An 18,700-nucleotide genomic window follows, 5' to 3' on the forward strand; every position below is an offset into this window, starting at 1 on the left:
AAAAATATTAGTTCGTTCACCGAACTCTTGCGAAATGGGTTTTTATGCCATGAAAATTTTAACATGTATCTTTTATGGTTGATAAAAAATTTATGATTTTTAAAGAAAAAAAAAAGTTATTACTTCTGATCAACCTAATAACTTGTTTTGGTTCTCACTAATGTAAACTTTTTTTTTCGTTAATTTTTTTAGCTTGTTTTGTTCATCGACTACGATAAGTAATTTTTTATTTCAAGGCTAACTAATATAAATTTTCTTTATTTATTTTTCAATTCTTTCAGCTAAATTGTATATCAAATATTATTTCTTATAAAATTTACTTGAAATGTATAATCGTAACGATAAAAACTTATTTAAATATTTTTATTTCAGGGCCAACTATATATAAAATAGTTTTATTCGCACAACTTATAGGTCGTATACAAATTTTTACATAAATCATATTTTCATTTGGTAAAATATTCACTTCGTTATATATATTATTTCTTTCTTACTTTTTAACTTCTATAATTTATTTGTTTTTGGCTTCTTATATTTTTTGCACGTCACAGTCTTGGTATCCCGCTTGCACCACGCTCCGTAACCCTGAGTTGACTATCAAGATTTCTTCAATTTTCTTGAAGACCGTACATAGTTTTATATCAACCTCTCCTTTTAATTTTGCTATCAACTTTTCCTCTACTTTTTTATCCTCTAACCCTCTTCACTCTTCTAGCAGCTCGTTTTCCTTCTCCACCCGTTTATATATTCCTTCACATTTCAGTAGGTGTATCAACGTTGCCTCCTCTTTCCCACACCCTCTACAGCTCCAGTCCCTGTACCCTTTTTTGCCCGCTCTTCCCAAATTTCCACACCTTATCCTCGCCCACATGTCCTTGTCCTCCCTTCTTAAATTATCTTTTTTCCAGTAGTTATCTTCTTCTTTCTCTAATCTTATTTTTTTGTACAATGTATTATACGTTGATTTGTTTATTGCGTCTTCAGCCTCCTTTTTCACGTTCTCTCTCATTTTCTTAATGCCCTCATTCAGCTTTTTCTCTATTTCCTCTACTCCCGCATCCCTGTAGATCATCTCTATCACCTCCTCGCATTACACTTTTTTTAGCGCAACCTTCACCATTTTCCCCCATTTCGTCGGGCACCTGTTCATAATCCCTCTCATTTCTTCTTTCAGTGCTATTTTTGGCCATCTCTCTTTTTCCATCATCATACAATCCTTCATATATCTTACTGCTCTTTCTTTTAATATTACTTCCATCTTTTCTACTCCCATCTCGTCCCTCCAAATATATTCTGGTGTATCCCTTCTTACTCCTAATGCCATCTTGCAGAGCCTCCTATGCACCCTCTCTATTTCTTCCGACTTTCTCCACCCCAAGACCTCCACTCCGTACAAAGCTACTATTCTTGCCACAGTGTTCATCAGATACATCCTGTCCCTCATGCTGTTCTTTTTGCTCCTTTTTATCACTCCCCATACTGAATTGTGGCCTTTTGTGCTTTTTGTGCTAGTTCCTTTTATTGTTTCCCTGCGCTATTTCTTGTGGTGAAATGGTACCCAAGATATTTAAATTCTTTGACTTCTTCGACCTCACTTCCTTTATACATCCATTTCTTTCCCTTCTTTTTTCTACCTCCATTTCTGCATAGTAGAATTTTTGTTTTTTCCACGTTCACCTCCATCTTATTCTCTTCTGTGTATCTTTCCAGCTCTTTCAGCATCCCTCTTAGCTCCTCTTCTGTGTCCGCAACTAGCGCCACATCATCCGCATATTTCATGACATATATTCGTTGGTTCCCAATCATTGTCCCTCCTCTCTTCTTCTTTTCCATCGTCTTTTCTAGCTCGTCGATATCTATGCCATATAACGCTCCGCTCATCGCACACCCTTGTCTTACCCCTTTTCTTGTTATAAATTCTTTTGTCTGTCTTCTTTTTCCTACTTTCACCTTACAATATGTTCTTTTATATATTTCTCTTATTATTCTGTGCATTCTCCCTCTGGCCTCCTTCCTCCATACCTTTCTCTTCATTTTTGGTCTCCTGACTGTGTCGAACGCCGCTCTAAAATCTATGAACCCGATGCATAATTTTCCTCCCTTTCTCTTCATTTTGTTGTTTATTAGACTATTCAATACAAATATGTGGTCCCTTGTCCCTCTTTTCTTCCTGAACCCCGCCTGACTTTCTCTTAAAATTTTTTCTTTATCTATCCAGTTACTTAGCCTCTCCGTCATCATAGTTGTCAATAACTTGTACCCTGTATTTAGAAGCGAAATTCCCCTGTAATTTTCTGTTCTTTCTTCGTCTCCTGCTTTGTAAATCGGAATTATCACTGCTGTGTCCCATCATTCTGGTATACTTCCTTCGTCCCATATTCTATTTATAATTTCGCCTATCCATTCAATGACATCTGGTGCACTGTTCTTTATAAATTCTGCTGCCATCCAGTCTTCCCCTGGAGCTTTGTGATTCCCGAGCTTTCTTATTGCGGCTTTCACTTCTCTCCTGCTGAAGATTTCATCGAGCTTCGGCTCCTCTGATCCTTCATTACTACCTTTTCCTTTCCACGGCTCATTTTCTTTCTCTTCCGATTCTTCATTGCCTTCCCCATTCAGCAGATCACTAAAGTGCTTTTCCCATTGTTTTGCTTTTATACTGTTGCTTGCAGCTCTTTTCTTTCTTCCTCTGAACCTATTTATGGCTTCCCACCATTATGTCATGTCTTTGGCGTTACTTATCTCCTCACACCTTTCCATCATCCACCTTTCCTTGCTCTCTTTGATTGTTTCCCTATATTTCTTTCTGCTTTCCTTCAGATTTCTTTTTTTTTCTTTGTTATTATCCTTGATGAATTCTTTGAGCTTCTTCCATACTTCTTTTCTTTTTTTTTACCCTCGATATTGTACCACTTTTTTTTCTCCTTTGTATCTTTGTCCTTCTTTCCTTTCATCACCATCCCCGTTTTTTCAGCCCCTTTTCTTACTATTTCCTTTATATCCTCCCACTCAAGCTCGCTTTTTTCCTCTAGTGCTTCTGTCAGTGCTTCCTGCGTTGCTTCTGCATACTCCTGTATTTTTTCTTTCTTCCAGATCAGCTTATTTGCTCTAATTTCTTCCTGCTCTTCCACCTCTGACATGCAGCTTTTTTCCTTACTCTCTTCCTCATTTCTCTTTACCTTATATCTCGCCAACACTGGTAGATGATCTGACTCTATTCTTTCCACCACTCTTACCTCTATTCCTTGCTCATCGCCTCTGTCCAGCGTTAGTATTAGGTCAATTACTGATCCTAAACTCTCTTCGTCTCCCCCGACGTAAGTTATTTCCCCACCTTTATCTCCTCTTGCTCTATCATTTTATACGCAGAGTCCTAACTCATCACACATCTTTAGTAATTTTTTTCCTTCGCTGTTTACTGTCTTGTCTCTCGATTTTCTTTTTTTCCTCACTCTGCCTTCGTCCTCTCCTGTTACGTTTTCTTCTCCGATTCTCGCATTAAAGTCACCAATGATCATCACACTTTCGTCCCTGTTTGCACATTCTTCTATCTGCCTTCTTAGCTCCGTTTCTAATTTGCTCATTCCTACATTGTTATACACTGTGATTATACTTTCACTTTCCTTACTTTCTTCCAACATCATTCCGTATTTCCATTCCCTGACTTCCCATTTTAATTTGGAATTTTTTTTTATCCCAATAATATGACCTCCCTTTGCTCTTCCTCTCTGTTTCTCTCTCGTCGCAGGCTTCGCCCACCATTTGAATTCTTTGCTCAGCCTCTCACATGTTATTTCCACCTTATCTTCCATTACTCATGTCTCCACTAGCACAACAATCTCGTTTTCTTCCATCATTGTGGCAGCTTTTTCTACCTCATTCATACCTGCAACATTCCAAAACATTATTTTCCTTCTATTTTCTTGCTCTCTTCCTTTATTTTGGTCCTCTCTCTCCTTGGCCTCTGTGTCTCTTTCTGTACCCACGCTCCACTCCTTTTTCTCATCATTCGCCCACTTTCATAATTCCAATTCTCCTTTTATTTTCATTCCAACACCACCATACCTCCCCAATTTTTATTTTCTTCCCCTCTACTTCTGTTACATTGCCATTACTCTGCTCCCATTTTGCTTTTCTTCTTATCCACCTCTCGACTTCTAACTCTCTACTCGTTTTTGCTTCCCCCACCCACACTCCGGTCCCTTTCATAATCTTCCGTCTTCCCAGAATGTCTCTCTTCTCTTTCTCATTTGCACTCTCGATTATTATCTGTCTTCCTTTCTGGAATTTCACTCTCATCGGCTCAATTCTGACTTTCAATCTCCGTTCCATCACCTCCATTACGTCTTCTTTTCTTCGGTACATGCCATTTTCATAATATATGTGTATGTTTAACCTTTTTTGCTTCCTTTCTTTTAGTTCTTCCTCCAGCTCATTTCCATTAATTTTTTTTGGCTTTTCTTCAATGAGCTTTTCTTTTTCTTGTCTTCTCCATTCTTCATTTGTTTTGTCCTTCTTATCTTGTCTTTTCCTTTACTTATCCAGTCTGTTCCTACCTCATTTATATTGTCTGTGTTTTCTACCTTTTTTGCTTTTGCCTTTATTATATTCATCTGACTAAACACAAATTTTTCTAACGCTCCATTTTTCATACCGTAGTCTCTTTTACTCGCTGAATTTGTACTTTTGAATTTGAGCGGCCTTCCCCTCCTTCTCTTGGTCATCCCGGCGCTTTCGCCATTCGCTTTACCTCTCTCATGTCTTTCCTCGTCACTTGTCATCTCTTTGTATGTGCTGCCCTCTCGTTCCTCGTCACTTTTTTCCTTCGTCTTGTCTCCCGCCAATTCCTCTATGTCCGCCAAAACCCGGATTGCTTTTACCTTTTGGTTTCCGCGTCTTTTGCTTTTCCCGTGCCACAGCTTTTCTTTTTTTTTATTATTGACCTTGTTTGGCGTTTTTAACTCCCACCTTTTTTACTCTAAACTTACTTGCCTTTTCTTTTTTTTTTTTCACTATTTCATTTATTTTTGCACTAGCTACTCTTTTACACGTCTGTACACTTACACAGCTTACAGCGCTCCTTTCAGGGCCAACTAATATTTATTATTTTTTTTTTATTCTTTCAGTTAAATCTTATATTAAATAAATTATTGTTTATAGAATTGACTTAAAATTACACTTTTCAGCGCTTCATTGTATTGAAAAATACTTATTTAAATGTTTTCATTTCAGGGCAAACTAATATTTAATTTTTTTATTTTTTCAGCTAGATCATTAACTAATTAAATTGTTGCTTATAAAACTGACATCAAATGACAAATTTAAACTCCCCATTGTAATGATAAAAACTTACTCAATAATTTCTGTTTCAAGGCCAACTAATATTTATTTTTTTATTCTTTTTTTTTTAATTCTTTCAGTCAAATTTTAAACTAAATAAATTATTGTTTATAAAATTTATATTAAACGGCACTTTTCAGCACCTTGTTAAAAAGTTGAAAACTTGTTTAAAAATTTCCATTTCAGGAATCAACTAACATGAATTGTTTTATTTTTTTTTTTAATTTTTTCAGTCAGGTCTTACATCAAATAAATTATTCTTAATATAATTGACGTCAAGTGGGACTTCAGCGCCTTATTATTATGACGAAGAGTTTTTCAATCAATCCAATATCAAGGTGAACTGTCATAATTTTTTCTATTTTTATTTTTTGACTTTGATTTTAAGTAAATTATACAAAAACAACCATACCCATACGTAAAACCATACCAAATTAAAACCAAACGGCTCTTTTCAGCGCCTGGCTCACATGGAGAAAGTTCTTGAGCTTTTGGGGTCCTGTTCATGCAGGGCCCCCCCCCCCCAAATTTTTTATACGTCTATTCTTTTCAAGTTTCAAATTATACTAAATAAGCAGTCATAAGAAATACAAAATTTTTTTTCCGTACAAATAACATAAAATTTTTTTCTTGCAGAGTATAATTCCCTTAAATAAAATTTCCCAATACCACTAAAACCCATCTTTAACTTTATCCTTTTCCATTGGACTCAACAAATTCATGAAACTTTTTTTTGTTGAATATTACGGCAATTAGTAAAAAATTTTTTAACCTAGTCTGCAGAATTTTTATCTATCATCTCTGTACTCAAAGATAAATATATTTATAAACTAAAGTGTGAACTATAATTTAACGAATGTTGAAAAATTGTAATTCTTTGTCAGTCATTTAAAACAATGAAACATTTACTGCGAAAAAATATCGGAGCATTGATGTGAGTTAAATGTTACAGAACTTAAATTATTATCCACGAACGTAAATTATAGTGGCCCTAAAAAGAGCCATTTCCAACTCAAAGTGTAAATTTTCAGTATCCAATTATAAAAAATCTGTACATAGAAATAAAAAGAATTCTTGACGAAAGACATATTTCGTTTTAGATTTCCTCAAAATAACATGAAAACCAAATTATAAAGTCGTGATGACAACTTTTTTTTCACAACCCGGGATATTTTTCTACTACTTATTGGTTAGCCGATACCGACTCAATCAATATTGTTATTATTTTGCGTGAGATCTTTCAATTATCCTTCGTGTCTCGCACTTCGAGATTACGAAGGTAGCTGTTTAGAGCAATATTTTCTTGAAAACATGTTTTTTATTAAACTAATGTTATTACAGAGTAAAATGAAAAATGAGATTATTGTTATATAATTAATAATTTAGTATAATTACTTTTACTGATACACTGGGTGTTAACACCGCTTCTGCAAACTTATTGTCGCGAATAATTATTGGCTGGTGGTAAAAGTTGGCAAAAACTTTAGAGTTCTGGGACCAACCCGCCACCTTTTTAATCTCTTCAATACTAACACCTTTCTCATGTGCTCTAGATGTCGATGCATGTCTCGTAGAGTGTGTCGTAAAACTCTTATCAACTCCCAATGAAACTAACGTCGTCCTTATCGACCGACTGATAGTTTCACTCTTAACCGCCCTATGCGGCTTATTGAAGGAGATGAACAATGAATCAACGCTTCCCCGAAGGTCTTTAGTCACGAATAGATATTGGTTCAAAGCTTTGGCAATACATAGCTGTGGTTTGTCCCGAAAAAACGGAAGTCTTAAAACCGGCTGTGGAGCTCCAGGTCGGGAAGTTTTGATCCTCGCCGGAATCCGAATTTCAATTTTAGATTCAGAAACAATGATGTTTGAGATGTTGATCAACGCTAACGTTTGACAACGATGTGCTGTACCCAAGGCCAATAACACAACCAGTTTTTCCGTCAATTTTTTCAGAGAAAGTTCACTAACTGGATCCCATGTTGCTAATTTTAATAATACCGGGTCCACGTCCCAAGTAGATTCATACTTAGGACATCCAGGTCTCATCCTTGACGAACCTTTGATAAAGCGACTTATCAAAGGGTTGTTTGTGACATCCTCGCTCGATATTAAGGATAACGCAGCTCTGGCCGAGTTTGGTGTGCTATAGCCAACTCCATCATCGAATCTTTCCGCCAAAAATCTCAGGATTTTCTCCACGGATACTGTGTATGGATCCCCATCGACTTGTTTGTTCCAGTGCCACCAGAGCTTTAGAGTTCCGCTGTAATTTTTCAGTGTTGAATCTGCTAGTGAAGCTAGCGAAATCTTTACCGCTTCTTTGGGCATGCCTTTGACTAAGAGCGCTTGGCTGATAACCTGGCGGCAACCAGGGTAAGCTTCGCCGCCAAGGGGTGATGGCTTGACCTGCATGGAGAAACCAAAAGGTTAAGATCTGCATCAAACCAAATCCATTCCCCTACGGAGAGTTCTTTAAAGGCCGGAAACCAAACCTGAGTAGGCCAGTAAGGTACAACTAGTATGCCTTCGGCTCTGTCATCTTTGATTTTCTTAATCACTCTAGTTATAATGGAAAAGGGGGGAAAAGCATAAAATATCCAATCGGACCAACAGACTGTGAAGGCATCAAACGCAAAAGCTTCCGGATCTCTCTTCCATGAGCAGTAGACTACGCATTTAGCGTTGATCCGAGAAGCGAATAGATCAATCTCCAGATTCCCGAACCTCCCAATGATCCTTTCAAACGCGTAACCTGCTAATTCCCACTCCGCGTCCGAATTATCGATCCTCGATGATCGATCTGCCTCCACATTCTCTTTTGATGGAATATACGAGGCATAAACCCATAACTTGCGACCTTCGCACCAACTCCATAACTCGCACGCTAAGCTATGAAGTGCAGCATAATGGACACCACCCATTCTATTGATATACGCCATCGTAGTCGTGTTGTCCACCATAATCAAAATATCAGTGTCCTTTAAATCCGCCGCGAAACACTTCAAGGCCAGCAAGGCCGCTTTGAGCTCTAGGTGGTTAATATGAAGTTTTCTCTCCTCCAGACTCCACAGTCCATTGGCACTGTGACCATCACAGAAGGCACCCCATCCGGATAATGATGCATCTGAGTAGATCGTTCTTTCATACTGATTGTTTCTCACCTTTTTACTTGCATTTGGCAAAGTATTCAACCACCAAACCCAGTCCTTAAGAGTAAAACTTGGTACCATCATAAATGAGTCAAAACAACCCCCACTCTTTACTAAGGCTTTGACCTTTGCCCTCTCAAACGATCTACAGTGTAGTAAACTGTATTCCACTGCTGGGCAACACGCTACCACCGACCCAACAACCTTGGCAAAATCACGAATTTTCACCATGCCTTTTTTCGTAAGATCCGCGATTTGTTTCTGTACTGCAACTATTTTATCTCCTGGAAGCTCCACTCTCATCGTAGACGAATCAAGTATAAAACCCAGATACCTGCATCTCCTCTCAGGCTTCAACTTGGACTTTTCAAAATTCACGATAAACCCTAGCCGCTCGAGTAGTTCGATCGTCTGATTCAGATTTTTACTACACTCTGCAACTGAATAGCCTAAGCATAGAAAATCGTCCAAGTATACGACTGACAGCAACCCTTTCAATCGAAGATAGTTTATTACTGGCTTCAGTAACTTGGTAAACGTGAATGGGCATGTACATAGGCCAAAAGGCAGACAACCAAACCCGTAAATTTTCCCTTGAAAGGTGAAACGCAGAAACTTCCGATGCGGTTTCCATACTGAGATCATAAAATATGCCTCCTTTAGGTCCACCGTTCCCATAAAAATATCCCGTTCTAGAAGATTGCAAGCGGATCTAAGATCCTCGAGCTTAAAATGTTCTGTGACGACGAACCCATTCAAACCTTTCAAGTTTAGGATGAACCTCTGCTGACCGTCAGACTTAGGGACCAAAAAGAATGGCGACAGAAACTGCCCTGAGACCTCTTTTACCTCCTCAATCGCACCTATCATCAACAGTCTATTGACTTCCGATTGGATACCTGCCAGTTCCTGGTCCGACCAAACCCTATCAGGTAGTGGACGAGTTTGTACAGGGGGTAATTTAAAGGGTATTTTATACCCTTTTATACTCTGAATGACAAATTTATCCTCAGTGATTGTTTTCCAGGTCTCTATAAAATACCTCAGACGCCCCGCAACTATACTCACATTTTTTCCCAAGGTTAACGGTTCTGAGACCGTTGGTTCTGCTGACGATATTGGCTTGACTTGGGATATGTTGCCTGCTTCGCTGGATACTTGGAAGTCAGTGATTTTCTCGCCGATGAAAACTTCCCGCTCGCCTGAGACACTGACCTCTTCTGACTCGACGAGCTCTTGGAGTTTAAAGAACCGAGGGGTACGTACGGTTTCTTTGGTGGGCCCGGCTTCATCTCTTCTCCAACTTTTCCAATGGCCTTAATTTCTTTGACCTTGTCGACCAGTTTCTCGCCAAACAAAAAACTATCCGGTTCCCTTTTCTCCAGCGCCGTAGCCCAATGTTTTGACAATGTAGGCAAAATGCAGGCTCTACGTGCTACCGTCTGAGATTTATGAATTTCAATTAGTAGCTTTGCCGCATCCCAAACTTGCTCTAGTCTCGTAACACTGTCTGGATCTTTGAGAGTCGCTAGAGACTCAATTACTGGAGCTAAAGCAGCCAAGGCAGATCCAGCTAACTTCTGGGTAGCCCCAAAGTACTTGTCCCGCTTCAGAGCCGATTCTTTCAAGTTCCCCGCAACCTCGTCATTCAAAATCGGCGGTTCAAACGAAAGTTTCCCTTTCCTGGGGTACTTTTCTAGAAGTGCCTCCTTAACCTCTTTTTTCAAACCTTCCGAAAGATATTTCTTCCAACGATTGGAAACACTAGAGTGCAGGATTAATTCAGGTTCCTCCTGCACTGGCTCCTCTCCGAGAATACGAAGAGCATCAGCATCCAGACTCCATGGAGTCTCTGTATCCTTGTCTTTAAGCGGCTCCGCATCTGTCTTTGCTGGCTCATTTGGAATGGCATTCGGATTCTGGGATGACATATCAAAAATCGGATCCACTGGCGGGATATCATCCACAGTAGCCCCTGGGTCTTTTCCACCAGAATGATCCACCTGACCATCAGTACCTGCGGACATTCAGGCACGTTTAATTCATCTCATTATGAATTTCTAGGTTAATGTTTACTCTGTTTTAATCTCTCGGATAATACAGAGTACATATAATCTCTACTTTATCTTCCAGAGAAAGTCAGATTATCATATGAGCTCCGTTTTATCCCTCGGATAAAACAGAGCCCTTTTATTCCCAGCCGTAATCATGATGATTATTCATATCTGGAAATTATGTGTAGCCTCTCGGGCATGAAGGTATACTTCAAGAGCAACTTGTGATTGCATCTCGTGTTCACAATTTATTCATGTTTTTAGAAGCACAATTACCTTCATGTTCTGATATGCATGTCTCCGAGTCCGGATCTTGGCGTCCCAAAATGGCTTCCTTTATCATAGCAATACCAGTTGTTAACTCTTCCATCCTATCCTCTAGATTACGAAGTCGTTTGGACGTTCTTTCAGACAGACGATCGCGACTTTTGATCTCTTACTCTTACCCATTCAATTTTCTTTAATAACGTCTTCACTATTAATAATTTATTACAAAGAAAATGTTCACTTTCGCACCAAACGTGTGATCTGTTTGACACAAAAACAACGAATGATCAAATAGTAATGGGACAGCGCCACGATGCCAAGGAGCGCCCCAGTCGTTCATTTTTAGCTCTAAACTTGTGGTCAAAGACATGTAAGTAGCGATACTACCTTCGTAATCTCGAAGTGCGAGACACGAAGGATAATTATCGTGTTAAAAAAATAAAAAAAAAAGCAAATTGAAGCTTGAAATCTCTAGTTTAAAAATCTGTCAACTAAATAATTTTCTGAGCCACGGTTTTTGCAGAATCATAAGAAATAGATCGAGACAAAATGTTTCTAATTTTTTTGATTTGGTTTTTTAGGTTTACGAGGTTTGGAGAATTTTCTTCAAAAAAACCAATTTATGGCTCATTTAGGAAATTTATTCAACTACAATTTATTGCTTTTTTTTTGTTTCTCTGTAGGACAATTTGCTGCTGAGATATCAGCCTTCATATGAAAAAGGATCCTGTTGTCTTTGATTATCGATATCTCGGCAACTAATGGTCGCACAGTAATTTCAGTGGCAGTTTAAGAAACTTGAATAAATTCTCTACAAGTTCCATTTTCGATTAAAAAAGAAAAAAAAATTTTTTTTATCCTTAATATCCATTTGAAAAACCCCAAAAAAATGGCTATTTTTTGGATTTTTAGTCAACTCATCGCTACTTTGCGAATACTGATGCAAAGGTTAATGATATCAGGTGATTTTATAGCTTAATGTACCCCCAAAAACCCGGAAAATTTTCAGATTGATCCATTGAACCGTTTGTCCCGGCCGATTGCTCAAACTTTTATAAAACAATTGAAGGAACAAGTTTTGTTCCTTAATTTGTTTAATCAATACTAATATGAAAATTTAATTTTTTCCGGATTTTTTTCCACTTTTGGGTTAATTATTTAGTAAATGTGAGGTAGAGAAAAAAAAACAATTTTTCCGGAAAAGGAAAAAATAACCCCCGAGTAAAACATGAAAAAAAAAAAAAAAGTAAAAAAATTCTTGCTTTATCTCGCTTTTTGGATAATTTTTTTTTTTCCTTACCTCATATCTACTGAATAACTAACGTGAAAATAAAAGTGAATTCAAAAAAAAAATTAATTTTTTCATTTTGGTAATGATTACTCAAATTAAAGAACAAAACTTGCTCCTTTAATTGTTTTGTAAAACTTTGAGCAATCGGCCCGGACAAACGGTTTAATGGATCAATCTGAAAATTCCCAGGGTTTTCGGGGGTACATCAAACTGTAAAATCACCTGACATCATTAACCTTTCTATCAGTATTCGCAAAGTAGCGATGAGTTGACTGAAAACCCAGAAAAAACCCACAAAAAATGGCTATTCAAACCGTGGCTCAGAAAATTATTTGGCTGACAGATCTTTAAGCTAGATATTTCAAGCTTCAATTTGCTTTTTTTATTTTTTTTTTTTTTAATTTTTCAACACAATCATTTTTCGCGGAAATACAGCCTTCCAAAAATTACAAAAAATCTTAGAAAATTTTTACTCCCTCTAATTTTTTGGATAAGTATATTAACAAAAGTAATTTTGGAAAAATTTGCCCGTAATAAAGATAAACTTATTCAAAAGTAAGCCCATACGAGACATTAAAAGTTCTTAAGTTGCCCTTAAAATTATTTTCTTTCTATCAAAATTATTTATCTATTTAACAATGGGGAATTCCCAATTGGACTATAGTCTCGACTACGGACATGATATACTCTCCATCGTCTCGATTATTATAGTTATCCAGTCTATTTTTCATTTACTTTCTATAATTATCGGATAATCTTTCTACTCTTAAAATTTAAATAATTTATGACCCACTATCGACGATTCTTTGTTATAAAAAAGCTTATACAAAGGTCATTACTATTTATTAATGACTGTAATGAAAATGTGGGTCATTAAATAATATATATTGTACTATGGAACAAATGTATGTAACTGTAATTACGATACTCCATGTTTAAACATGAAGGTTTTCTGGAAACAATCCCAATGGTGAATTTTTACCTGAGCCCTAATAAACGTCGTCAACGACGAACTTGACATCAAAATGAATCAGATCAAATTCAAAGGGACGGTAATCCCTCGACTACCTGATGTGCTGTCTCGTAGTGGCAACTTCCCTGTTAGCCAGACCTTGCTCTACAAGTTCTGCTGAGCAACATTTTCGGCTAACTTAACGAGAAAGTTTCTGGCAAACCTTGGCTGGGTAGTACTTTCCTTTAAATTGGCTTCAGAATATAGCAATAGCTTGAATGTAACTTGACAGATAAACTTGCCGTCAATTTGAAGTGAAACTTTCAATCAACTAAACGTCATTGTTTGACAGTAACACTTATATTCAATTTGAATTCAAGTTTACAGACAATTTACTGTCTGTAACTTAAAGGTAACTGCTTGCTCTACAACAATTTCCATCAAGGACCCAGATAACTAGAGTTTCAGCTTAATTTTTGAGCTGAAACTTTTGTCATCTCAGTGACGTACGGTACACATAAAAAATTTTAATGTCAACTTTTGAGTTCTCTTTGACGTCAAATTTCACATAGATTTAACGTAAGTTTAAAACTGCTATTTGACGTCTGTGAGACATCAAAATTTGAAACGCAACAAATGACGTCAACATATGACATCAACAAGATCTCAACTAGAGATATATTTTTTACTTTTTAATTTTTGAATTTACTTTGTTAAATAGTTGCTAGATGTCGCGAGCTGACTATTTTTCCGTTAATTTAACTTAAAAAATTGTTAAGTATATTTTTATCCTTAAATTGTAGATAATTTTGTGTATAAATGTTTATCTTTAAATTGAAGAAAAATTAACCGCAAATTTTTATTTTCAACTTTTGCTGTGAAATTGTAGGCAAATTGGGGTAGCAGATTTCAGGTAATTTCAAAATCAAATTACAGTCAATTTCAAGCTAAAGTGGCTATTAGGGTCATTAAACAACCAGGGTGGTGCTGATAAGTATTAGGGAGTATTCAAGTGAGAATGGCGTTTCGTTTTTGTCAAACTAGGCCCAGTGAGCAGCATCATAGCTCATTCAATGGCGCGCAAAAATTTAACGTTAAAAATAATTTCTTAACTTATCTAACAATATGAATACAAATGATAATAAATATTTCACATGGAATGTTGCACCGATAAAAGGAGATCACTCAACTATTTATTTACGTGTGTAATAACTTTCATTTTTTCCAACAATAACATCCTTCGACCCTCGCGGACCTGGAATCACTGTAAAATCACAGTGAAATCACAGTGAGATTATAGTAAAAACATTGTGAGACCATGATGAAATTACAGTGAAATCACCGTGATTTTGTGACCTGCGCAAATTTAGCACCCTATTCATAGAATTTTAAGGTGATAATGGCCTTAAATGATAGGTCACCGTGAGGTCAGTTTACGTCACATCATTTTTTTGTTAGGTCACTTACGGTTTTTTTATAAAAAAATTTTTAAAATTTTATTATTAAAAAATTTGAACTTTAGCACCCCATTCACAGAAATATGAGCGTTTTTTATCATAATTTAAATCTATATCGCAAGGTCAGTATTGGTCAATCATAATAATTCAAAAATTATTAATATTTAAAGTTTTATTCATAATTATAAATAAATTGTATCTTGCGCAGGCGGACTACATGCTTAATCACAGCATATAAAACGTGGGACAAACTTTAAATTCTTCTTCTCGTTCTACTACTAATTAATTTGCATAGTTTTTATACTATATAAAAATAAATCCATAAAAATCTTTTTTTTTGTCATGATATTAATAAAATCATTTTATGATGTCGTAAAACATATTTAAAATTCAATTCAACATTAATTCGATTTCATCGTTTCCGATCAATCTGTACCAGCGTTTCATAGAAAAAGAATCATACATGAGCATTCATGAACATGCTTATGAAGGATTATATATGAGATCAAATTATATCTAATCATATGTGATCCACAGATAGGTTCGAAAAATAGTACATTACACACCAAGGAAGAAAAATAGGACATGCCAACCCGTGCACGTGATTGCCTACCCGACCCGAAGCAATTATGCACTCGTGGGTTGTAACGCCTTTTTTCCTTTCCTTGGTGCGTAATATACTAATTTTCAGTTCAATGTTTAAAATTTTTGCCAAATACTGACTTTTAAACTTTAAACTACAATATGAAAACTTGAATTACAAGTAGGTATTAATTTGCTGCCGCAGTTTAAAAAAAAGTTGACTCAGGAAGTTACCATAAAATTGCTTGCATACAAATTTCTTACACGCATCATTTTCTTTTAATTTGTCTTCAAAAAGTGGATAGTTCAGATTTCACAAGTTAGGGGCCTAAGCATTAATGAAAACAAATATAATGACATAGCTATTGTATAATCAAAAGTTCAAATATTTCATAATTGACAATTGCTTGTTGCCAAATTAAAGGAATATGTTACTGAGCAAACATTTGCTCAGCAAATTTGGCTACCCTAATAGTACAGTTTGCTTCGCAAAAGTTCCCTTGCATTTTTCGTCAAATGTCCGTCAGCTTCGGGCTTTTCCGTTTTTGATGACAATTTGTATACAACTTGCTATATAATTTGACATAAATTTACTTTACAAATTATAATGAAAAGTCACTTCAAAAGTTATATATACATTGTCGTCAAAAACGGAAAAGCCCAAAGTTGACGAACATTAGACGAAAAATTAAAGATAACTGATATTAGGGTTTTTTTTTTATAGTGTAAAAAGTTATCTCTAAATTAAGGAAAAATTGGATGCAAATTTTTCTTTCCAACTTTTGCTGTCAAATTGTCGACGAATTTCGGCTGGAAATTTAGGTAATTTAAATTAGAGTATGTGGACATGTTACCTAAATGCTGAAGGGGGAAATAGCGCTTTAGGAACATAAGTTACTTTAAAATTGACATAAAGTTGCAAAAAAGTTTGTGTCAACTAATTGGGCGCCAATTTTTTGTAGTTAACTTGACATCAAGTTCGTGCTAGAGATTTCGGAGATGTACGGTACACATAAAAAATTTCAATGTCAACTTTTGAGCGCTCATTGACGTCATATTTCACGTAAATTTGATGTAATTTTAAAATTGCTATTTGACGTCTGTGAGACATAAAAATTTGAGACGCAACAAATGACATCAACAAATGACGTTAATAAGACCTCAACTAAAGAGATATTTTTTACTTTCGAATTTTTGAATTAGCTTTGTTGAATAGTTGCTAGATGTCGAGAGCTGACTTTTGTTTATTATGTATCAAATGGTAAAATTGAATCTAAACAATTTAGGTCAATTTGAGCTACTACTGCAGTAAAATTTTGCTACTCAATTTCCGATGTCTCGAATACATTAAATAGCCGCTTTAATCTGACGTCAAATTTACGCCCAATTTGACTGTTGGTTGAGCTCAACTGGCTATCGGGGTACTTTTTAATGCTTTTGAATACTTTAGAATCGCCTTTCTTATGAACATTTAACATTCCAAATCGTTTCTTCTATAATCAGGGAGAGGTTGTGCTTTATAACGGACTTGTCAAGGTCTCGCGATTTTTTATTATTATTGTGGTTTTATTTTACTGTTACCATTTTTTTCGGGAAGTTATTGTTTTCACCCCGATTTTCGAAAATCGAGTTTTCATCAGATGTCGACGTTTTGAGGTTCTAGGAAGCTATTCTAACTATTTTCAGAATGATGTCCGAGTGTGTGTGTGTGTGTATGTATGTAAAGTCTTTGTAACTTTCGAACTAATGAATCGATTTGGATGGTTGAGGTGGCAATCAAAAGAGCTTGTTGGCCATCAACTTTTCTAAAAATTTCAGATTATTTGATAGAATAGACTCGAAAATATTTGCAAATTACGAAAAAAACAACTTTTTTTTTTTAGTTTTTTATTGATTTCTCAAAAACGACTTATACGATCGACTTTAAAATCTAATCAGCTCTAGTACTCAATAAAACACGTCGATTGCCACCTCAATCATCAAAATCGGATAATTCGTTCGAGAGTTATCGCGGGAGAAAGAAATGGTGAAAAACGGTTTTTTTTTAATATTTTCGAAACGGCTGACGCGATCGATTTCAACTTTTAATCAGCTCTAGAATTTAATAAAACGCGCCGATTGCCACGTCAACTATCAAAATCGATTGATTAGTTCAAAAGATATCGGCGTTAAAAAGTTAAAAAAAATAACATTTTATGTTATTTTTTCCGGATAAATCATAATTTAAGGTAACAAAATGTGCCTGATATCATACCAACTCATCTTTTTTATGGGTTCTTTTGATCATATAATGTCATCGAACTTGGTTTTTAGTTTAAATCATATTATGAACAAAAAAATCGATAAAACGTAGTTTTTAATATTTTTATCGGATATTTCATATTTTATTGTTTCTTACATGAGTCAAAACTTCTTTAAATCCTGATTGCGATCCCTGACATCGATTTCTGTCTCAATACACTTATTTTACTGAACATAATCAGGAACTAAATTTTAAAAACCGCTTCGTTGATGATTTTCGATTCTTAAATTTTCAAACTTCAGCATAACAGGTAACTCGTTAGAACTTGAAAAGATCGTAAAAAAACGATTGCATGTAATATCATTTTCGAGCTCGAAAAGCTCAAAAATATATCTACACTAATGTTTTCGAGCTCTTTGAGGTCAAAAACAGCGGGAAGTTTTGGGGCTGGCCCGCAGGGTCAACCGACGCCCAGATTTTTTAATATTAGATTGTGATTGAAACCAATATTAACAGTAAAATTAAATCACAATAATAATAAATAGTAAAATAAGAAATTATAGCCTATATAATAAATTATAATTTCGTTAAAAAAAAAAAAGGTATGGTTTTGCTTTTATTTATACAAAAAAAAAAAAAAAAAAAAAATTAAAGTATTTTTGGTTCAATTGACCCCACTCTCCCTTAAACTTAATTGTAAAATAAAATTTAAAGTTCATATTTTTAGTTTTTTCAATTTCAAATGTTATTGTTGAAAAAAAAAAACCAACCGTTGCGAACTGTCTGCTACCTTCAGGATCATTAAAAAATTAATAACTAATTTGAATATAAATTAAATTTCTAAATGATAATTGAATACACGATAAATTTGATAAGGAACTAAAGCAAAAAAAAATTAATTGTTAATAAGCAATTATAAGTATAATAAAAAAAAAGTATAACTACTAAAAAATTATAAATTTCTAATGTTAATAATAATATTTAATAATTTAAAATTAAGCTTTTTTATAAACTTTCGATTTTATTGTATAGCTACGCAGTTGCAATGTAATTTATATAATAAAAAAAAAATTTGATGAAATAATTTGATTATTTATTTATTAACCATTTCAATTTTACTTAATTATAACTTTATTCTTTCAGACAGGAATTTAATCATTCGTTTTTTTAACTCTCAGGTATAAGTTATTTGATAGCTAATTTTTATTACCGATTTTGGATATGTTTCATGGATTCTAATGATTTATATTGTGGCAGAAAAAATTTCAGATAAAAATTTTTCTATTTTAATTGCAGCTACATCATGAGACTAATAAATAATTAAACTTTATGGATATACTTCTATTTCATACTTGATATT

At 35.1% G+C, this 18,700-nt stretch overlaps 1 protein-coding gene across 1 annotated transcript; it reads right to left on the reverse strand.

The window, feature by feature from the left end:
• Positions 1-4,415: 4,415 nt before the first annotated feature.
• Positions 4,416-8,798, reverse strand: LOC106693949 (uncharacterized). Its single transcript, XM_053740231.1, has 3 exons — positions 7,839-8,798; positions 6,736-7,752; positions 4,416-4,943 (listed from the first exon to the last, which is right to left on the reverse strand). Exons 1-3 carry the CDS (start codon positions 8,796-8,798, stop codon positions 4,416-4,418), a joined length of 2,505 nt encoding a protein of 834 aa, XP_053596206.1.
• Between the last annotated feature and the right edge of the window lie 9,902 nt (positions 8,799-18,700).

This window comes from Microplitis demolitor, chromosome 6, assembly GCF_026212275.2.
Source record: "Microplitis demolitor isolate Queensland-Clemson2020A chromosome 6, iyMicDemo2.1a, whole genome shotgun sequence".
In the NCBI taxonomy this organism is placed as follows: Eukaryota; Metazoa; Arthropoda; class Insecta; order Hymenoptera; family Braconidae; genus Microplitis; species Microplitis demolitor.